This window comes from Rana temporaria, chromosome 2 (genome assembly GCF_905171775.1).
Source record: "Rana temporaria chromosome 2, aRanTem1.1, whole genome shotgun sequence".
Classification (NCBI taxonomy): Eukaryota; Metazoa; Chordata; class Amphibia; order Anura; family Ranidae; genus Rana; species Rana temporaria.
Genome location: NC_053490.1, coordinates 369,687,389 through 369,711,429, shown reverse-complemented (window position 1 = coordinate 369,711,429; position 24,041 = coordinate 369,687,389). Strand labels below are relative to the sequence as shown.

Genomic DNA, 24,041 nt, shown 5'->3' with positions numbered 1-24,041 from the left:
CGTAAATCCTACCTGATCAGGATGTATTAGAGTAGGTATACATGGTAATAATCTGGTTGAGAGTATTTTCGCGAGGATCTTTAGGTCCACATTTAACAGTGATATTGGACGGTAACTTGAACATTAAGCCGGGTGGATGAATGTATTTTGGACCATTCCTCCTTACAAAACCTCTCCAATTTAGTTAGGTTTGATGGTTGCCAAGCATGGACAGCCTGCTTCAAATAACCCCACAGATGTTCAATGATATTCAGGTCTGGGGACTGGGATGGCCATTCCAGAACATTGTACTTGTTCCTCTGCATAAATGCCCAAATAAATAGATTTTGAGCAGTGTTTTTGGTCGTTGTCTTGTTGAAATATCCAGCCCCGGTGTAACTTCAACTTTGTGACTGATTCCTGAACATTATTCTCAAGAATCTGCTGATATTGAGTGGAATCCATGTGACCCTCAACTTTAACCAGATTCCCAGTACCGGCACTGGCCACAAAGCCCCACAACATGATGGAACCTCCACCAAATTTCACTTAGGGTAGCAAGTGTTTTTCTTGGAATGCTGTGTTCTTTTGCCGCCATGCATAACGCCCCTTGTTATGACCAAATAACTCAATCTTTGTTTCATCAGTCCACAGCACCCTATTCCAAAAATAGGCTGGCTTGTCCAAATGTGCGTTTGCATACCTCAAGCGACTCCGTTTGTGTCGTGTGTGCAGACAAGGCTTCTTTTGCATCCCTCTCCCATACAGCTTCTCCCTGTGCAAAGTGCGCTGAATTGTTGAAGGATGGACAGTGATATTATCTGCAGCAAGTTGATGTTGTAGGTCTTTGGAGGTGGTCCGTGGGCTGTTTTTGACTGTTCTCGCCATCCTTCGCCTCTCCAATATTTTATGTGGCCTGCCCCTTCTGACCTTAACAAGAACTGTGCCTGTGGCCCTCCTGGCGCTTGCCAGGAGGCACTGTGATATCAGGTAGAAATCATCTGCATTTTTTTTTTTTTTTTTTAGAAAGAACAGACACTAGGTCACTAGCCACATGTTATGTAACAGAGGAGATGGTATAAATATAGTGGCTTAACCACTTTAAGCAATATAAGCTAGGTTGCCTTCCTGTCTCCACTATGTGATTGGAAAGTGAAATAGAAAAAAGTGGGCAAATTCATCACTTTCATCTCCTGCTGCACTCAAAGCCGGTCCCATTCACATGTTATGCGAATTTTGATGCGGTTAAAAATGCATCCAGTTTGCATATATGTGAACCCAGCCTTAGACCCCCTTCACACTGATGAAGTTTTCAGGCGTTATAGTGCTAGAAATAGCCTCTGAAAACTGCCTCCCATCCATTGCAATGTGTGCTTTCACACTCGGGCGGTTACGCTTGCAGGACGTTAGACCGCCGGTGAGCTTGCAGGACCACCTCCTGCACATTTACGTCGGCAGAATGGCATGGCTGGGCACAAGCACGTACAGGTACGTCCTCTTTAAGTGCCCAGCCGTGACCGCGGACCCGATCGCCGCTGGAGTCCCGCGATTGGTCCCCGGAGCTGAAGGATGGGGAGAGCTGCGTGTAAACACAGCTTGAGGTCACACATAACCCCTTCAGCGCCCTTGTCATTTTCACAGTAAACAATGCATTTTTTTGCTGTGAGAATGACAATGGTCCCAAAAAATGTGTCAAAATTGTCCGAAGTGTCCGCCATAATGTCGCAGTCATGAAAAAAAAACGCTGACCGCCGCCATTAGTAGTAAAAAATAAATAATTAATAAAAGTACAATAAAACTATCCCCTATTTTGTAAATGCTATACATTTTGCGCAAACCAACTAATAAACGCTTATTGTGATTTTTTTTTACCAAAAATAGGTAGAAGAATACGTATCGGCCTAAACTGAGGACTTTTTTTATATATATATTTTGGGGGGATATTTATTATAGCAAAAAGTAAAAAATATTGCATTTTTTTCAAAATTGTCGCTCTATTTTTGTTTATAGCGCAAAAAATAAAAACCGCAGAGGTGATCAAATACCACCAAAAGAAAGCTCTATTTGTGGGAAAAAAAGGACGCCAATTTTGTTTGGGAGCCACGTCGCACAACCGCGCAATTGTCAGTTAAAGCGACGCAGTGCCAGATCGCAAACACTGCCTGGGTCCTTTAGCTGCCTAAAGGTCTGGGTCTTAAGTGGTTAATGGTCTTTTGATCTGCTACTAGGATGCTAGCTGGATGTTTGCAGTGCTAATGCAAATAAAAAAAAGGGGGGAAAACTCTGCGCTAAATCCACTTACAAGTGAGGAAAAATTGATATATGACCTCTAAATAGAGGAAGGAATAAAAAAATTAGTGAAACATTTATTTAAATAGGGGAGTGCTGCTACCTATTAAAATCTCAAATACTTAAACTTCAAAGACATACATACAAAAAAGAAATAAGCGCGCAACTCCAAACATTTAAATGTGCAATCACAAGGGAGTGAAATAATGTTATATCAAAACCATAAAGTGATAAAAAAATGATGTGTTGATACACCCTGTACCAGGTGAACAAAAAAGATATAAATAAACCCAAAATTAATAAAAAAAGAAGGGGTAATTGAGTGATCAAAGTCCTCAAAAAAATATATCAAAGAAAATCCTGACCACCAGATACTTCCAAGCAATAGTTCATTAATCGCTGCAGACTTTAACCCAACATCTTGAAGAAACTTGAATCTTTATATTCAGCTGAAGAAATATAAATACTGACTTTTACCCAATCGTTGAACCCCGGTTTTAAGGAGGTCAGATGAGCTTGTGTATTAGCCTGCCGGCCCCAGGTGTATTATCAACTATCTTGGGTGCTTCTATCTTGCAAGAAGGAAGAGAAAAGGCTTCAGCTGTCTTTCCAGGCCGTATGACACAAGACTGGTAGTCAGATTTCAGTTTTCAGCTTGGAAGATGCCGGATAATAAATTCTGAACACGTAGACTCAGTGGAAATGGAGGGAGAAAAAATAGATCCTCATAGTGTAGTATATCCAAAGAATTTATTAAAAAAACACTTTAACCACTTGACCACCGCCCCATGTCAAAAAGACGTCCTGTTTTTAAAGTTGAATATCTCGGTAACGGCAGCAGCTGCTGCCACAACCGAGATATTCATCTTTTCAGGGGGCGGTGGTGTACACGATAATGGCGGTCTCCGCGGCGGATTCGCCGTTATCGGTGGCGGGAGAGGGGCCCCCCCCCTCCCGCCGCTCTCCCGCGCCCTCCGCCGCTTACCGGAGCCGTCGGTAGCGGCGGAGGGGATCGGATGTGTCCGGCAGCTGAGCGGGGACGGGACTGAAGGAGAAATCTCCTTCACCCGTCCTCATAGCTCTGCTGGGCGGAAGTGACGTCAAAACGTCAGTCCCGCCCAGCCTCTTAAAGAAACATTTTTTTTTTGTCATTTGAAAAAATGACATTTTTATTTTATTTTTATTTTTTTTGCATTTAAGTCTAAATATGAGATCTGAGGTCTTTTTGACCCCAGATCTCATATTTAAGAGGACCTGTCATGCTTTTTTCTATTACAAGGGATGTTTACATTCCTTGTAATAGGAATAAAAGTGATCAATTTTTTTTATTTTTATTTCAGTGTAAAAAATTATAAAACTAAATAAAAATAAATAAGAAAACAAAAAAAAAATTTTTTAAAGCGCCCCATCCCGACGAGCTCGCGCGCAGAAGCAAACGCATACGTGAGTAGTGCCCGCATATGAAAACGGTATTCAAACCACACAAGTGAGGTATCGCCGCGATCGTTAGAGTGAGAGCAATAATTCTAGCCCTAGACCTACTCTGCAACTCAAAAAATGCAACCTGTAGAATTTTTTAAACGTCGCCTATCGAGATTTTTAAGGGTAAAAGTTTGACGCCATGCCACGAGCGGGTGCAATTTTTAAGCGTGACATGTTGGGTATCATTTTACTCGGCGTAACATTATCTTTTACAATATATAAAAAAATTGGGCAAAATGTATTGTTGTCTTATTTTTTAATTCAAAAAAGTGATTTTTATCCAAAAAAAGTGCGCTTGTAAGACCGCTGCGCAAATACGGTGTGACAAAAAGTATTGCAATGACTGCCATTTTATTCCCTAGGATGTCTGCTAAAAAAAAATATATAATGTTTGGGGGTTCTGATTAATTTTCTAGCAAAAAAATTGTGATTTTCACATGAAGGAGAGAAGTGCCAGAATAGGCCCGGTGGTCAAGTGGTTAAAAACTTCACAGCAGGCACTAATCCACTTTTAAAATTCTCACAGCAAGTCACTTCATCATAAAAAACTCAGGATAGAAAAGAAAAAAACAGCATCAAAAAAAATATTTTGTAAATAAAATATACAGCCAAGGAACAAACCAAAGAGCTGGAGTATATGAGTGTGATGGCGTTTTAAGAATAGCTCCACCCGACATGTTTCTCCATAATTGGCTTCAACTGGGAAAACTGGCTAATGCAAACCCAAGTACCTCCTGGCGCTGCCCCTGCATGTCCTTTTTCAAGTGGCAGCCAAGCCACATACCATACTCTGGATAGGCCATTGCCATTATAGCCTGTTGAGACAGCATGTGACCACATATTGTATAGTATAATTGTACAATTTCCTTTAGATCTATCAACAACTATGTAGTGTAAGGATACGAGATAGACACCATGCACACAAAGGATGCATGGAAGGTAAGTACAGCCTGCGCTGCATCACATATGAGCAAGTCAGTAAGATTGCAAAGAACATTAATTGTGGCATCTTGGAGTTGCTATATCCTTTTGAGAGTTGAGTGTTAGTCCTTCTGGATGGTTTTAGTGCTCTCCCCTGGGACACTTTGATGACAGCATTTCAGCATCTCATGCCTCATCCATACCCCTGAGGAAGCTGAACTAGTGTTTGAGGGCTAGTCCCACTCCCAGGCTACAATTATAATGGTGTTGATATCTTAATGCAGACTGTTACAATATAAAGAAAACATATTGTTAATATATTTATCTATACTGGGGGTGTGAAATGCGCTCTGGATTAGGTTTCACTATATGTATACATCAGGAGAGATATAAAAATTTACTCCAAATCCCCAAAACCAGATACAAGTCCAAAGGAGAAAGAAGATTTGCTGTCCAAGGCCCTCGACTTTGGAACACTTTGCCAACCTCCCTTCGGTTGGAGGAGAACCACTTGGCCTTTAGGAGAAAGATCAAAACCCACCTCTTCTGAGCTCAAGGAAGAAGTGGTCAAACAAGCGCCCAGAGGCGATTCAGTTCGCATGTGTAGCGCTATATAAATTTTTCACTCACTCATAAGTGTGCTGGATTTTCCTCTTTTTTAACTATTTTGTACGTTACATTATTTTAACAATTGTATACAATGAAAACTACATGGAACTATGGAACCCAGTCCCTAAAGACTTCTGTGGGGGTATGTCCACTGTGACAGCCAAAACTTGGACATTGTACACAATTCAGTGTTGTGGACACCCAGTATCTCTGACCATTACTATGTAAAACGGGGGTTATGTTTAGAATGTATTCACTTTACTGTGTAATCTTTTCACACTTGTCACTAAAATGTAACCACTCTGAGCTCAGTCTCAGGAGGATGACCGGGTGTTAAATTGCACCACTGATCGCACACTATAATGCCACTTCTGCCGAAAGCCCTTATATGGTACTCGGGTGCTTCCTCCTGCCCTTTCATCAAGAGAATTTGTTTCAGGATGGTCTACACATGGGTTATAGAGTGCTCCTGCCAGACATGTTTAACCTTTCTCACACACCCTACTTAGTGAGTACCCGACAGAATACCCTCACTTGCAGGGATGGTGGAGACTAAGCGAAAGGGAGCCATTATAAACAAAAAGTGAACATTTATCCTGCCGAAGGTCCGTGCAACACTCAAAGTCAGAGTGACAGTGCGTCTCATGCACCAGAGCAAGACCTGGTTTTAACACCCACCTTAGCATCCAATTATAGCTCGATTTCAGGCACACAAGTGGCCTACTTGACAAAAGTAGAATTCTCCATGTCACAATTCCTCAGACAGATTATGGTCTTAATTTAGCCATCTTTCTCCAGAGCTCGGAAATGCCCTGCCTCTTCTCCTACCCCCATTTCTCAACAGGAGTCAGACCTTGATATGTCAGTTATATAGGGTCCTGATTCAGAGGGGAATGAAGAGAATGTCAAGACAGTGTTGAAGGAAGCTGCAGAAGATTTCTCTCCCCTACAATGCTATTATATTAAAGAGGGCGTTTCAGGCAACATGCTTGCTAACATTGTAAAGCTTATTGCCTTTGTCTGCAAAAGCTTTGGGATTGTGCATTAGTTCAGGTTGATTCTCCTCTTTCTCACTACGCCATTTGGGCACGAGATTTACAAAAACTTACAAAACATTCCCTGTTCATGAAGAACACAGTGTAGTCCATGACCATTGAATCACTCCTGAAAGGATTTTTATTTCCCCAAAAATCTTTGCTAAACTTTATCCAGTGGAATAATCATTTTGTAAAAAAGTGGGCTAGTTTTGTGGTTGATTCTGCCATTTATTCTGTCCTAAACACACATCTCAACCTGGCAGGCCCAGTACTGCAACCAACTCTTTCTGTATGTCAAACTGCAGCGAATTGGACTAGGATAATGACTAACCAACATGATCCTGTCTTTCAGGATCATGCTGTTGCAGAGCAATTACAACTGTCTTCTGCTCTTCTTTTTTGTGTAGATGCCCTGGAACACGTCATGAGACAAATATCCAGAATGTCCCCAATCTCCGTTCATATGGGCAGAGACATCTGGCTTGGACAGCATAAGCTGACTGTAAAAGGCGCCTCACACTTATGCCTTTTCAAGGAAGATGTCTGTTTGGGGAGGCATTGGACCAATTCATAAAATGTCACAGGTGGGGAAAGTATTGCTTCCTCAGGTGGCAGAACCCCCTCTTCAGGAGCTTCTAGTTCCTTATAATGCAGAGCACCTCAATGCTCCACCCAGGCTTTAACTTCAAAGTTCAGTTCTTCTGTTTGGCACTAGGCTTGGCCCACAAAGGCCACTAAGTCCTCTCCAAAACTCTCTTCACAATGACGGGGCAACCCTACTCCTAAGAGTGGGGGGACATCTGTTGCAGTTTGCAATAGACAGCCCAGACCTGTGGGTTTAATCAGTGATTTCAAAAGGGTAGGAGTTGGGGTCAAAGTTCCATCACCTCACTGCTTTGTTCTTTCAAATCAACCAAAAATCAACCAAAAACTTATGAAGGGCAGTCAGATTTGCAAATAGCCTTGAACTACCTCATGTCCCAGGGAGTCGTTATATCAGTACCACCACAAGGCAGGTTCATGGGATTGTACTACAACCTGTATACATTACCAAAGCCCAACTGAGGTATTCATCCAACATTGAACTTAAAATCCCTCAACAAATTTCCTCATATTCCAAAATTTCACATGGAATTGGCAAGGTCAGTAATTGCCTCTCTGCGACAAGGGGAACACATTGCACCCATGGACATCCAAGATGCCTATCTGCATGTTCCCATTTACCCACCTTATCATGCAGATGACCCCCTCCAGGCTGCTCTGTGAAAACCCACTGCACAGAGCAGGTAAGTACATGTTTGTTATTTTTAAAGAGAAAAAAGCGAGATTTTAGTATCATTAAGAAAGATGATGTTTTGAGTCTGTGATTTCTACCTTGCTGAAAGTAAGAAAAGCTACTTCTGGGAAGATTTATTATTGCACCTGCACATCTTACCTCGTCTGGTGTAAGCACATATCTGGATTCAGGTACATTGCCGCATCTTTGCGGCGGCGTAGCGTATCGTATTTACACTACGCCGCCGTAAGTTAGCTAGGCAAGTACTGTATTCACAAAGTACTTGCCTGCTAAGTAACGGCGGCGTAGCGTAAATGGGGCCGGCGTAAGCGCGCCTAATTCAAATTAGGCTGAGGGGGCGTGTTTTATGGTAATGGGGGGTGACCTTATGTGATTGACGTTTTTTTACGAGCATGCGCCGTCCGTGTACATATCCCAGTGTGCATTGCGGCAAAGTAAGGACGTATTGGTTTCGACGTGGACGTAAATTACGTCCAGCCCTATTCACGGACGACTTACGCAAACGACGTAAAATTTTCAAATTTCGACGCAGGAACGACGGCCATATTTAACATTGGCTACGCCACCTAGGGGGCATGTTTATCTTTAGGCGGCGTATCTCTTACGGAAACGGCGTATCTTTACTGCGACAGGCACACGCACGTTCGTGAATAGGCGTATCTAGTTATTTACATATGTTACGCCAAACTCAATGGAAGCGCCACCTAGCGGCCAGCCTAAATATTGCACCCTAAGATACGACGGCGCAGGCTGTCGTATCTTAGATAGGTTTAAGTGTATCTCAGTTTGAGAATACACTTAAACTTAGGGCGGTGCAGATTCCGAGTTAGGTAGGCGTATCTACTGATACGCCAGCCAAACTCTCTATGAATCCACCTAACAGTCTATTCAGTTTCAGAGATTATTCTGCTCCTCGCATTCTGGTCCCCCTTCAAGCAGGTCTTGATTAGAATGCAGCTCTTAGCACTGTGCATGGGCAGGTTTGTGCCTTATCTATCTTTTTCCAAAGGCCTTTGGCTTCACATTCCCTTATACAAACCTTTATGCAAGGTGTTTCTCATATCTGCCCCCCCCCCCCCCCTCGGTGCTTCCCTGTGAGTACTATTAAAGTATTTTTTTGTGTAAAAATAACAAACATGTTATACTTATCTGCTCTGTGCAAAACCAGTGCAAATCCTCTTCTTGGGTCCCTCGCTGGTGCTCCTTGCCCCTCCCTCTTGCCTGGCTGCTGCTCTGTGTGTCCATTCAGAAACAGAGCCGTGGCTTGGCCCCACCCACTATCACTCCTCATTGGCTCACTGACTTTGATTGACAGCAGCAGCATATAATGCATTAAGATAAAAAAAAAATAACTTCTGCCTTTAGAACCACTTTAATTTTCTTTCTCTTTGTCTTGCAGAAACCACCCTTTCAACCCATCAGAGATATTTCCTTCCAGCAAAGTAGCCTTTCTGGTGGCCATCAGGTCTTTCAGACATGTCTCTAAGGCTGCATTCACATCTGAGCGACAGCCGCGTTCGCGTGTAGCGGCGTATTTTGCCGCGAGTACAAAACTTTCACTTTTTTTTTCTCAAAGTCTTCCCATTGCTGTCAATGGGAAAACACCTATGTCGCCTGAAAAAAAGGGCCGGGACTTTTTTTTTCAGGCGACAGGCGTTCGGCGTCTATGAGATGTGAACCATCTCCATAGACAGCAATGGGAATTCTCCCCTCGAGCGACAGAAGCGTCCGGCGTCGGGCGTTTTGTCGCTCAGGTGTGAATGGAGTCTAAACTAGCAGCCCTTTCCTGTAGAGGACCCAAGGTTGCGTTATGCCCTAGACCTGGGGTCAGCAACCTGACGATCTTGGGCTACCTGCCGACCGTGGGTCGGTGACAGGTGGACCAGGAATGGTTCTGCGCCGCCGACCTCTGCCTTCTCTCGTTGCCCTCAACCTCCGTTGCCATGCCTTTGGACCTCCTCTCAGTGAACAGAGCCAGCACAGATCAGATCAGAGCAGATGGCGGGGGAGGAGCTTTTCAACTTAACCCACAGATGATTGGTTGCTAGGTCCTAAGCAACCAATCACCATCTCGATAACAGGAAAAGATACTCTGTCAGCTTCCGCCCCCTGTACAGAACTGTGCTGTGTCTTGGTTTCCATTGCACAGGTAGGATGCTATAGGAGTTAAGAGGACACTACTGTGTGTATGTGAGGTGATGTGAATGGGGCAGAGGACACTGCTATGGGCCACCCCATAAAAGTGTCCTCTATCACCCTTCACATCACCCCCCCCCCCCCCTCAATTATGAGCTAAATGCACTGCTTGACCTTGCAATCTGAGCGTAACACACTCCTGATCCCTGCATTCTGAGCGCAATGCACTCCTGATCTCTGCATTCTGAGAGCAATGCACACCTGATCCCTGCATTCTGAGCGCAACACACTCCTGATCACTGCATTCTGAGCACAATGCACTCCTGATCCCTGCATATTAAGCGCAACACACTCCTGATCCCTGCATTCTGAGCGCAGTGCACTCCTGATCCCTGTATTCTGAGCATAACACACTCCTTAACCCTGCATTCTGAGCGTAACGAAATCCTGAACCCTGCATTCTGAGCATAACACACTCCTGAACCCTCCGTTCTGAGCATAACACACTCCTGAACCCTCCGTTCTGAGCATGACACACTCCTGAACCCTGCATTCTGAGCATAACACACTCCTTGATCCTGCATTCTGAGCATGACACACTCCTGAACCCTGCATTCTGAGCATGACACACTCCTAAACCCTCCGTTCTGAGTGTAACATACTCATGATCCCTTCATTCTGAGCGAAATGCACTCCCAAACTCTCTTGTAATACTTTTTTTTATGTCCACTGCGTGTGTAATCTACATTTGGGGTTAACAATGTATCATCACCCACAGTAGATGGCAAAGGCAGTATGTTTTGAACACGGTGCAGGAAACCCACATGGAACATGCCTTTCTGGCATTGCGTTCTGGTTTGAACTGGCCCTAACAACAGGACATTAAGCCTGGTGATCTTTGACTTCATCAGTATTATTCAAGTAGATCTCCAACTCTCTATGGTTGCCTAATCCTGCCCTAGACCATTCATTTTTCCAAGGGTGGTTGAGAATAGCATCTCAATGGCATTGTTCTGCCATCCTTGTGCCCTGCTCCGTTGGGAGTTTCCCCCAAGATGGTGTGTCTTCAAAAGCTTGCCAGTGTCCAATCTCATGGATATATCCCATGGTGTATTACTAAGTTGCCAGTGTCCCAGTAGTGTACTCTAAGCCTCATACGCACGATCGGACTTCCATCTGACTTTTCCGTAGATTTTCCTCTGAATGGGCGTTGGCCGTGAACTTGGTATGCATACACACGGCAGGACTTTTTCAGCCAACTTTCACCAAATCACGTGGTTTTTCAGCTCTTTATGTGGGTAACTTCTGCTATTGTTGTCTGATCTTTAGCATTGGTTCTGAGCATGCGTGCTTGTCTGATGGACTTGTGTACACACAATAGGATTTTGTTCCATTGGACATTTGTTGCCGGTAAGTTTGTCTGTTCTCACAGCGAACATTTGTGCGATGAAAAAGTTTGTCTGATGGAGCGTACACACGGTCGGATTGTCTGCAAAAACAGGTCCGTCAGACATTTTTTTGTCAAAAAGTCAGATCGTGTGTATGGGCCTTAAGCAATGGAATGTACAGGCAAGTCTAAATTCTTCTTTTTTCTTTTATTATAAACTGGTAATTCTGCCATGAACACACTTCCTGTCCTAGGGTGACAATAGGGTTGCCACCTTGTCCCTTTAAACCTGAACACATATGAATTACACAGGTTCTGAGGCTGATTTACTGCAGCTAAGGCAACACGTGAGTTTAATTACCACCTTAAAGGGGTGTTCTGGGCAAAAAAAATAAAATTAAAAGCCAGCAGCTACACTTACTGCAGCTGCTGGCTTTTAATAAATGGAGACTTACCTGTCCTGGTGTCCCTCGATGACGGCACCGCAGCTGATGTTTCCCATCAGCTGTCGGGTGCTGCCGTCGCCATTGCGGGTAAGGGAACCCGGCAGTGTGGCCATTCGGCTTTGTGCCGGGAACCCTACTGCGCATGCCCGAGGCTCCGCTCCTCTCTCTCCAATTAGCCCGGCAGCCAGGGGAGGAGGAGGAAGGAGACCCGCGGTGACGTCACGGCCATGACCGGACTCCCGGAAGTGGGAAAGGATACCTGTCTTTGACAGGTATCCTGCCCCCCCCCCCCAAAAAGGTGCCAATTGTGGCACCAGAGGGGGGGGGGGGAATCCGATGAGCAGAAGTTCCACTTTAGGGTGGAGCTCCTATTTAATCAGACACAGAACCTGTGTAATTAATATGTGTTCGGGTTCAATGGGAGGTGGTGGCAACCATACTGAGAAGTGTTGTCACCCTAGGACAGGGCGTATTAGGACTAAATAACAACTCCTGCTCATCTCCATAATGGTTTTGTGTTCCACAGGCGGTATCAGGAAGCAATTCTAACTGATAACAGTCTAGAGTTTACACTTGTTGAACAGATCGAGAAGTTTATTGTTACAGTGGCTATACACGCTTAGTAAATGATCAATTTATTTTCCTATCGATCTCTACCAGAAGGAATAATTGATCTATAGTAGGCAAACCATTCAATCAACATGTCACAGACAGGGAAGTGGATCTCGATTGACAGTTCAAGGATACGACCAAAAGTTATCACATTTCTGTTTTTAACATGCAATCTGCTGGTGCTATACAAATCAGGTATTATAATATTATTCCAAGCATTGGTCAGCGCACTCACAACTATTTTATCTAACTGTTCGGTGTATGTGCACAGTGCAGATTCGTTCTAAGCCTTCATATTCCGCGTCTCCTTGTTTCTCTTTAAGGGTGGGGGCTGAGCCCCCATATGTAAACACAAGTACCCAGTTTCCGGTCCCGTGCTTCCGGTAATCTATCCAATAGTGCGCTCCGTTGAAAAGTGCTCGCGCATGCGCAGAACGGAAGGGCACTCCAGCTGAAGCAGATCCCCAGCCAGAGTCCGAGGTGTCCAGCAGAGCGTAGCACTGATACAGCTCAGCCAGTAGGGGGGCCCAGAACGCGTGACGTCATCATTCAGCGTGCGCACCCCTGCCCCCTGCCCCCCCCTCCGTCGCAGCGGAATGCTCCGGAACCGGAAGAAGGAACAGCTGCTGCCCGAAGTTGTCACTCTCATCTTCCCCGTACTGGTTAGCTATCCTTCCCCCTCCCCCTACCTTCTTTCTCAGCTGCTCCCACCGTGACAGATGTAGATTTCTTATGACGATGGCGCTGTGTGTACCTCATTCCTAAGCAACACTTCAGCTCGCCTGCCGCCTATAACGGAGCCTGACCCCTCAGACGAGTAAATGTCTGTTTGTGTGACGTGTAGTGTGTGTCTTGTCCTGCTGTTTTGTGTACATGCACTTTACTTGCACCCCAGTACCTGCTGCTATTTACTAAGAACTAGACCCTTGCTGAACAGAGGACAGCAATGTTTTTCTTTAGGGGTGCCCTTAGTATATGTGTTCAAATAGTAGATTTAGGGCTCATTTACACTGTTCGATGTCCTGTTCTTGCGTGCGCATCTACAGGCATTAGCGGTGCATTTTTTGGCATTATTATTTATGATTTTTTATTTTTTTTCAATTTGAGGTGCGCTTACATGCGTTTGTGGTGTGTTGTTTACATGCAAAAAAATAAATAGCATTCTGTACTTTTTCTATTTTTAAATGCATGTGAAATTACCGTAATGGTGTATACTAGGCTCATTGGAATACATAATTTGCGTGTTCATACTGCATTTAAAATGTCTGCATCTGGTGTAAACAAGACCTTACCGTTCTAGAACCTCTGTTGTGGTTGGAGAATACAAAATATATTCTGCCAGTCTGAACTACAACAATCTATAGTGTTTTTATGTTGGTTGATCTGCATAGTTTTGCTATCTTTTGTTTTTAAAGTTTGTTGATGACTCTAAAGCGGAGCTAAACACTTACCTTTGCTTCAACATCCCAGTCCCGTGCCAGTGTTCTATCGAAAAATGCCTCTGATGGGTCTGTGAATGCGCAGTAACAAACGTCACTCCAGCTGATATGTTGATCAGCTGGCACGATGTCAACACAGCGCATGAGCACATCGTCGCAGGCAGTATCTGACGCTATGCAAACAGCGGAGGTAGAACATACTTGTCAGTTTCTGCCTTGCTGTTGCGGGGCAGGTTTTGCCTGTATTAACCACTTAAGACCCGGACCAAAAGGCAGGTAAAGGATCCGGCCAGTTTTTGTGATTTGGCACTGCGTCGCTTTAACTGACAGTTGTGCGACGTGGCTCCCAAACAAAATTGGCGTTACTTTTTTCCCCACAAATAGAGCTTTATTTTGGTGGTAATTGATCACCTCTGCGGTTTTTATTTTTTGCGCTATAAACAAAAGTAGAGCGACAATTTTGAAAAAAAAACAATATTTTTTACTTTTTGCTATAATAAATATCCCCCAAAAATATATATATATAAAAAAAAAAAAAAAAATTTCTCTCGGTTTAGGCCGATACCTACAAAACCGATACCTATTCTTCTACCTATTCTTGGTAAAAAAAAAATTGCGATAAGCGTTTATCGATTAGTTTGCGCAACATTTATAGTGTTTACAAAATAGGGGATAGTTTTATTGCATTTTTATTAATAATTTTTTTCTTTTTTTTTTACTACTAATGGCGGCGATCAGCGTTTTTTTTTTTTTTATGTGCCCGTGACATTATGGCGGACACATCGGACAATTATGACACATTTTTGGGACAATTGTCATTTTCACAGCAAAAAATGCTATAAAAATGCATTGTTTACTGGGAAAATGACACTGGCAGTTTGGGAGTTAACCCCTTCAGCGTCCCCTAGTGGTTAAGTGTGACCGCCTATGTGTTTCTAACTGTAGGGGGGCGGGGCTGGACGTGTGATGTCATTGATTGTTCTTCCCTATATCAGGGAACACACGATCAATGACAGCGCCACAGTGAAGAACGGGGAAGCTGTGTTTACACACACCTCTCCTCGTTCTTCAGCTCCGGGGACCGATTGCGGGACTCCAGCGGCGATCGGGTCCGCGGGTCCCATGGCCTCGGAGCTTCGGACCGGGTCGCGGGCGCGCGCCCGTGACCCGCGGCTGGGCACTTAAAGAGGACGTACAGGTACGTGCTTGTGCCCAGCCGTGCCATTCTGCCGACGTATATGTGCAGGAGGTGGTCCTTAAGTGGTTAAAGGGATTGTAAAGGTACAATTTTTTTTTTTTCCTAAATAGCTTCCTTTACCTTAGTGCAGTCCTCCTTCTTCACTTACCTCATCCTTCCATTTTGCTTTTAAATGTCTTTCTTTCTTCTGAGAAATCCTCACTTCCTGTTCTTCTTCGTCTGTAACTACACACAGTAATGCAAGGCTTTCTCCCTGGTGTGGAGTGTCATGCTCGCCCCCTCCCTTGGACTACAGGAGAGTCAGGATGCTCTCTACATTGCAGATAGAGATAGGAGCTGTGTGTTAGTGGGAGACCTGACTCTCCCGTAGTCCAAGGGAAGGGAGCACGACACTCCACACCAGGGAGAAAGCCTTGCATTGCTGTGTGGAGTTACAGACAGAAGAACAGGAAGTGAGGATTTCTCAGAAGAAATAAGGACATTTAAAAGCAAAATGGAAGGATGAGGTAAGTGAAGGAGGACTGCACTAAGGTAAAGGAAGCTATTTAGGAAAAAAAATGTGTACCTTTACAACCCCTTTAAATGCTGTGTTTTCTGTCACATGGCTGGCTCAGTGTGATCAACAGCGTGTTTTGGCTGTGTCTAAGGGCGGGTTAAAACATACACAAAATCCACCCTTCAAGACCACCACAACCCACCCCGCAAGAGCGAGGATGAATCTGACAAAATTTCATTCACCCTTGAAGCTTAGCAGATCGGCGAATGCTGCCACCGACGATCTGTGCGTGTTGACGTCACGCCAGCTGATCAACATATCAGTTGAAGTGATGTTGATTACTGCGCATACCCATTGGAGGCATTTTTTTTCGACGGGGGGCATTTCTCGATGGAACACTGTGATTTTCTGCTGTGAGCTGATCTTTGGCCATCTTCATTGGCTGGCGCAGGATGGCACCACTCCTAAGCATTCACAGGAGTCAGTCACCCCAATGCACAGAGACTGGGCGGGCTGTATAAGTTGAGCTGCACAAGCACAGCTTAGTTCACATGCCTGAGTTCTCCCCAGGCAGGTAGCCTCTGTGCAGGCAGGTAGATTATTGCAGAAGAGCGAGCGCATTTCTCTTCTGCAATGTAATCCTGCTTGCAATCTTTTTACTGTGTGACTTTAGTTCTGCTTTAAGGGCTTGTTTGGACCGCAATCCCTCTGAGTTCTGCAAGCATTTAGTGTGCTTGTGGTATGTTTTTGGTATTTTTAAATATTTTTCTTTTGCATTTGTGTATATGGTGCATTCTGAGGTGGGAAAAAAAAGGAGCACGCTGTACTTTTGGTTAAGCACTGCAGTGGTGTAAGACTTATTGAAATGCATTCATTTTTCTTGCATATGTGTTTATTCTGTGTTTGACCTGCTGTCACCCGCGTAACACAAGTGTAGTGATAAAAGTGTTGGCCAGAGTTTTTATTAGTTATGTGTTCACTCATCAATCATTTGGTGAATTGGAAACAAAAGTGTATTGGTATATGTATAATATTTTCTCTATTTTAAAGACTTCAATACAGGGCTTTTATACCACTTCCACACTGGGCCTATTCTGGCACTTCTACCCTACATGTACAAATCATCATTCTTTTGATAGAAAATTACTCAGAACCCCAAACATTATTTATATATATGACACCCTAGGGAATAAAATCACGGTCATTGCAACTTTTTATCTTGCACGGTATTTGTGCAATAATTTTTTCAAATGCCTTTTTTTTGGAAAAAAATGGTTTCATGAATTAAAAAATAACAAAACGGTAAAGTTACCCCAATTTTTTTGTAAAATATGAAAGATGATGTTACGCTGAGTAAATGGATAACTAACATGTCACACTTTAAAATTGCACACACTAATGGAATGGCGCCAAACTTTGGTACTTAAAAATCACCCAAGGGGATGCTTTGAATTTTTTTTACAGGTTACCAGTTTAGAGTTACAGAGGGGCTCTAGAGCTAGAATTGTTGCTCTTGCTCTAACGCACGTGGCAATACCTGTGTGGTTTGAACAGCGTTTACGTATGTGGGCGGGACTTACGTGTGCGTTCGCTTCTGAGAGCGAGCTACTAGGGACAGGGGCGTTTTTAAATATTTTTATTTATTTTTTTGATCTTTTTTTATTCCTATTACAAGGAATGTAAACATCCCTTGTAATAGGAATGGTGTGTGACAAGTCTTCTTTATGGAGAGATGCGGGTCAATAAGACCCCACAACTCTCCTCCAGGCTGGAAAGCATGAGAGCCGGGAAAAAAATTCACTGATCTCATGCTTACTAGCCGCAATCGTGGCTTTGTTTACTTCTGGGAACCCGGGCGTGACATCACATCGCACCCGGGCCTCCGACGGTCATAGGTCGTGACCATCACCAGTCATCTCTATGCTCGTCATGTGACAAGGCGCCGGACGATTCTTTCTCCGGGCCTCAGATGGCACGGGAGAGTCCGGAGAAGCACTCGATGGTGGCGGGAGCGGGGGTTGTCCCCTCCCGCCGCCTATAAGAATGATCAAGCGGCGGAACTGCCGCTATGATCGTTCTTATCGTGCGCAGAATCGCCGGCAGAGAAGGATATCTGAATGATGCCTCTTGCTGCAGGCATCATTCAGATATCCCCCCACAAAGCCCAGGACGCAATATGACATCCACCCAGGATGGGAGATCCCATCTGTGGACATATTACTATGGCTGGGTATTGAAGTGGTTAAATAAGTTATTCTGAGCTTGTCATTGATTTTTACCTGAAATTTGGCAAAAGCTGTGCTTGGTAGTGATGAGCTTGAGCATATTCGCATTCTAGTCCAAACCCACCTGAGCCCACCAGGAAACTGTCACCTGTACTGGGCCAATCATAAGCAACTGGGGCTTTCCATGTCCCGCAGTCACTCACCTTGTATGTGCGCAGCTGCGGGGCAGGAAATTACCCAGTCACAGATCATTGACAAAGTGCAGATAACTTCCTGGCAGGCTCACGCGGGTAGATTCAGACTGTGATCCAAACTCTTTTGAGTCCTAGTGCATAATGACCAATCCAGATTCTAGATTTTGTTTTCAAAGTTTAACTTAAACCAACAATTTTTTTTTTTTTTTTTTTAACCTAGGTAATGCATACCTTCTCTGTGCAATGGAATTGCACAAGGCAGCCCGAACCTTCGCTTCTCAGGCCCCCCACCAGTGTTTTTGGCTCCTCCCCTCCAGTAAATGCCCCCATAGCCATTTCTGTGGGGCCACTCATGGGGGCTCGCTCCTGAGCCTTGCTGCTCCATCCATAATCGCAGACAGCAGGACTCGTCTCCACTCCCTTCTCCATCACCGGCTTTGATTGACAGCAGCGGGAGCTAATGGCTCCCACTGCCTCGGCAAAGACTGTGAGACCAGGAAGTGAGGGGAGAGAAGAGCTGCAGATGTGCACAGTGCTGATTTAAATGAGGATTCAGGTGATTGTAAGGAGGGGGTGAGGGCAGATACTGATGGCTAAACATTTTAGACAAAGCTTTTTTTTGGGAGTTTTTGTTTACAAGTTTAAATCACTGTTTTTTTGGTAGAAAACCCCAAACTTTTTATATTTAAAGCGGTTGTAAACCTTTATTTTTGACTTTTACCTACAGGTAAGCCTATAATAAGGCTTACCTGTAGGTATAAAGAATATCTCCTAAACCTGTACGGTTTAGGAGATATTCCCCTCGCAATGCGGGCGGCGCATGCGCAGGGGGGAATCCACGGCGAAAGATCCGGCAGCCGCCGGACCTTGCCGATTTTAAATCTCCCGCACGCACGCGCGGGAGTGACGTCATCGCCGCTCCAGCCAATCCCAGCGCTGGAGCGGCGATACCTGGAAGACACGCCGGAGCAAGATGACATCTCGCTCGGCGTGAACCAGGTAAGTGTTGTTCACCTCGTTTTGAGGTAAGTATTTCATAATCAGCTAATATGCGGTGCATACTAGCTGATTATGCATTTTGCCTTGCAGGTAAAAAAATTATATATGCGGTTTACAACCGCTTTAATATCTTATTGTGTTTTTTTTAAGCCGAGACCCTAGGTAAGAAAATGGCGATCATTGCATTCTATTATGTTGCATGGTATTTGCAAAGTGGTTTTTCAAATGTAATTTTGGGTGGAAAAATACACTTTAAAAAAAAACAAAACCCAATATATACCAATTTTTAAATTTGTTATTGTATACTATGAACTTATGCTGAGTAAATAGATTCCTAACATGTCAGGTTTTAAGATTGCGCACGCTCATGGAATGACAACAAACTACGGTACTTAAATCTCCATAGACGACGCCTTTAAAAATGTTTACAGGATACCTATTTAGTGTTCTGGCGCTAGAATTTTTGCTCTTGCTCTAATGTTCTGGGTGATACTTTGCACGTGGTTCAAGCAACGTCTAAATATGTATGCGCTCGCTTCTGCACGTTAGCACAGGGGCACATAACATTTTTATTTTTACTATTACATGTCCCTTTTTTTTTTTTTAGCATTTTTATTCCTATTACAAAGAATGTACGGTATTTATCCCTTGTAATAGAAATAAGGATGACAGGTCCTCTTTATGGAGAGATCTGGGGTCAAAAAGACCCCAAATCTTTACTTTACTTTTAACCACTTATTTTGAGGAGAAAGCAAATTGACACTGTTCTACAAGCTGTACACTCACTACTTTACATTGTAGAAAAGTGTAAAAAAATGTGAGGGGTGTACTCAGCTAAAATTTCATCAATCGTATTTATTTTCAGGTACTTGTATAGCGCCGCCAATTTACGCAGCGCTTTACATATACATTGTACATTCACATCAGTCCCTACCATCAAGGAGCTTACAAACCAAGGTCCCTAACTGACATTCATATACTAGGGCCAAATTTAAACACGATTCGATTAACCTACCAGCATGTGACAGACTGACAGACGCGAGTAGAGGAGAGCCGATCGGCTGCTCTCCTGACAGGGGGTGCACTGATTATGAGTACAGCCCACCCGTGATCACCAGGGATGCCAATCAGTGCCCATCAGTTATGCCAGCCAGTGCCGCCTATTAGTGCCCATCATCAGTGCCACCTCGTCAGTGCATGCCTCATCAGTGCCCATCAGTGAAGGAGAAAATGTATTTACAAAATTTTATAACAGAAACAAAGATTTTATTTTTTTTCCACATTTTCAAGCTTTATTTGTTTAGCATAAAATAAAATCCCCAGTGATGATCAAATACCACTAAAACAAAGCTCTATTTGTGGGAACAAAATGCAAAAAAAAACATTTTTCAGGTACAGTGTTGCATGACCGTGCAATTGTCATTTAAAATGCGACGGCACTGAAAATTGGCCTGGGCAGGAAGGGGGGAAAGTGGGCAGTATTGAAGTGGTTAAGGTAAAATGTATTTAGGCTTTAGAACCACTTTAACATACTAAAGATAGAAGCTGATTGGTTACTATGTACAGCTGCTCCAGATTCTGTCTGTTCCAATCTACCCACTATCAGCATCATCCATCCCTCTCCACAATGTATGCCTGTCCACGTCCGGCATCATCCATCCCTCTCCACAATGTATGCCCGTCCACGTCCGGCATCATCCATCCCTCTCCACAATTTATCCCCACCCATGCCCAGCATCACTCATCCCTCGCCACAATGTATCCCCACCCATGCCCAGCATCATCCATCCCTCTCCACAATGTATCCCCACCCACGCCCAGCATCATCCATCCCTCTCCACAATGTATCCCCACCCACGCCCAGCATCATCTATCTCTCTACAATGTATGCCCACCCATGCTCAGCATCATCCATCTCTCTCCACAATGTATGCCCATCCAAGCCCAGAATCCTGGAGAGGGATGGATGAAGCTGGGCATGGGTGAGGATACATTATGGAGAGGGGTGGAAGGGCATACTAGAGGGATGGTTGATGCTGGGTATACTAGAGGGATGGTTAATGCTGGGTGTGGATGGGCATACTAGAGGGATGGCTGATGCTGGGTGTGGATGAGCATACTGGAGGGATGGATGATGCTGGGTGGTGTTTGGCATACTAGAGGGATTGATGGGCATACTAGAGGGATGGATGATGCTTGGTGGGGATGAAGATGATGGAGCTGCATTGTGAAAATGGATGAGAATGATGATTCTGGGTGGGGATGAGAGTTACATAGTGAAGAGGCTCTCCGCTATGTAGCTCTCATCCATGCAACTCCATCATGCCAGCTTGTAAGCCTCAGGTGGGGCACAGGCAGCAGCACACACTAACTCTTTGTGACTTACCCTCCATGCTGCTCTCTCATATCTGCATGTTCCTGAGAGGTCTGGTTGGGTCCACTTTCACAGATTGCAAGCTAACCTAGCAGCAGCCAGCATGTTCCGCCTTAGCAGGGAAGTAAGCGGAGCGAGTGCTGGCCTCGGTCACCTGCCTGCAGATGACAGTTTAATTTCACGTGCTGCTGGGGGGAGGCAGGGAGCGTGCCCAGCCAGCCGGGCCCCTAGGGATACTTGGACCACTTACAAAAGTATTGCCTGTACCCCCCTGATGGCGGCCCTGTACAGCACTGTCCATTTACTCCCATTCTAAATCAAAGTTGTGTGGGTTAGGGGGCTTTAAAAGCTACTGAGTACAGGGTGGACTTGATTTAAATCATAATTTTTGAGGAAAGGAAATTCCATCTGTCCTCCAGCGGCTCCTCCTCTGACCCGCTGTTGACTCACTGAACATCCCATTCACTTTAATGGGATAGCTGGTAATGCGGCAGTGACACAACAAGGCGAGGGACGTCGCGACAGCAGGTGAGTGGATGCCCGCTAACAGGTGCTGCCATGATGGATCTGAAATGACAGGTGCTCTAGAACAGCGGTATCAAAACTGATTTTAGGTTAATCACAAATAGTTGAACTACTTAAATTCTTTTATTCAAATAAAACAATAACATTGCCAGTGCATGTTATCTCAGCTTGCAGAGCTTGGATTCATTAAATGAGTTTCCCAAAAATGTAACCACTTCAGCCCCGGAAGAATTTACCCCCTCCCTGACCAGAGCACTTTTTGCAATTCGGCACTATGTCGCTTTAACTGACAATTGTGCGGTCGTGCGAAGCGGTACCCAAACAAAATTGACGTCCTTTTTTTCCCGACAAAGAGCCTTCTTTTGGTGGTATTTGATCACCTCTGCGGTTTTTATTTTTTGCGTTTTATAAACAAAAAAAGAGCGTAAATTTTGAAAAAAAATGCAATATTTTTTACTTTTTGCTATAATAAATATCCCCAAAAAATATTAGGGCTGTGGAAATTAAAGATTAATTCCTTGATTAATCGTTAATTTTTTTAATCAATCAAAATTCTTTTGATCGGTACTAGTGGTGCAACGGATTGTAAATGATCCGTGATCCGAATGGGTCACCATATGCGGATCGGCACACCTCGTGATCTGCAGAGCTCCGCTGCTGCCTCGGCCATAGGCCGCGGCTTCGGCCTAGCTCCCAGAGCGGCGCCCATCTTGGTCCACCTGGCGGCGGCATAGATGAGCCTCGAGCGGCACGCTGACGTCATCACCCGGCCTCAACTGCTCGTGTTTGGCCGGCTTCTCTGGTAAGACTAATCAGGCACTAATCTTCCTATACAGTGGGGGAGATGCAGGCCATATTACAGTGGGGGAGATGTCTGTGGATATTACAGTGGGGGAGATGACGTGGACATTACAGTGGGGGAGATGTCTGTGGATATTACAGTGGGGGAGATGTCTGTGGATATTACAGTGGGGGAGATGACGTGGACATTACAGTGGGGGAGATGTCTGTGGATATTACAGTGGGGGAGATGTCTGTGGATATTACAGTGGGGGGAGATGTCTGTGGATATTACAGTGGGGGAGATGTCTGTGGATATTACAGTGGGGGAGATGTCTGTGGATATTACAGTGGGGGAGATGTCTGTAGATATTACAGTGGGGGAGATGTCTGTGGATATTACAGTAGGGACTATATTTGGTGGTGATCCGAAAAATGTATGTGCGTTTATATATGATCAATATTAATCGATTAATACAAAATCGATTAACCGAAGACGAAAATTTTAATCAGTAACAGCCCTAAAAAATATATATAAAAAAAACGAATTTCTTTCTCAGTTTAGGCCAATATGTATTCTTCTACATATTGATTGGTTTGCGTAAAAGTTATAGCGTCTACAAAATAGGGGATAGTTTTATGGCATTTTTATTATATATTTTTTTTTAATTAGCAATGTAGATATTACAGATATCTAGATATCTGCAAATTTTATCGGGACTGTGACATCATGGCGGACACTTGACACTATTTTGGGACCATTGTCATTTATACAGCGATCAGTGCTATAAAAATGCACTGATTACTGTGTAAATGACACTGGCAGTGAAGGGGTAACCAGTAGGGGGTGAGGAAGGGGTTAAGTGTGTCCTAGGGAGTGATTCTAACTGTGTGGGGGCTGGGCTACCAGTGACACGACATTGGTCACTGCTGTCGATCACAGGGAGCAGTAGACCAGTGTCCTGTCACTAGGCAGAACAGGGAAATGCCTTGTTGCTTTGCCCACAGGAGCCATTCTGTGTGTTACGCGGTCGGTAAGTGGTTAAATATTGCAGAATATACAGCCTCTTGGCATATAACTAAGCTTCATTTAAACTAATAATGTATCTTACCCACTTCCCTACCACACGCCGTCATATTATGTAGCGGACTTTCGGGGAGGATATCTGAATGATGCTGCAGCTACAGGCATCATTTAGATATCATTCTTTGCAGCCAGCCATTCTGTGCACGTTAAGAACAATCATAGTGGCACTTCTGCCGTCCCCAACCCCCCCCCCCCCTCCCGCCAGCGTCCGGCGCCAGATGAGAACCATAGAGATTTCCGGATGGTCATCTCTATGACTGTCGGAGGCCCGGGCACGATGCCCGGGTTCCTCGATGTAAACAAAGCCGTGATCGCGGCTGTCAGCATGATCAGTGAATTTTCTTTTTCTGGATCTCGTGCTTTCCAGCCTGGAGGAGAGATGTGGGGTCTTATTGAACCTGCATCTCTCCATAAAGAGGACCTGTCGCAATAGATTCCTATTACAAGGGATGTTTGCATTAAGTAAAATAATAAAAAACATTTTTAAAATGCTCTGTTCGCGCTCAGAAGTGAACACACACGCAAGTCC

The 24,041-nt window shown here is 44.4% G+C and overlaps 1 protein-coding gene across 2 annotated transcripts in view; it reads left to right on the top strand.

Annotated features, from left to right (window-relative positions):
• Positions 1 to 12,642: 12,642 nt before the first annotated feature.
• BRPF3 (bromodomain and PHD finger containing 3) overlaps positions 12,643 to 24,041 on the top strand; it is a 72,434-nt gene continuing 61,035 nt past the window's right edge. The window contains exon 1 of one of the 2 annotated variants that reach the window (XM_040337750.1): positions 12,643 to 13,012. Coding sequence is in view for 1 of the 2 variants with exons in the window: in XM_040337749.1 (XP_040193683.1) it covers positions 13,017 to 13,018 (2 nt within the window). In the remaining variant the exon portion in view is untranslated. Of the gene's footprint in view, positions 13,019 to 24,041 lie in introns of both variants that reach the window. The other variant, XM_040337749.1, reaches the window with a different exon arrangement.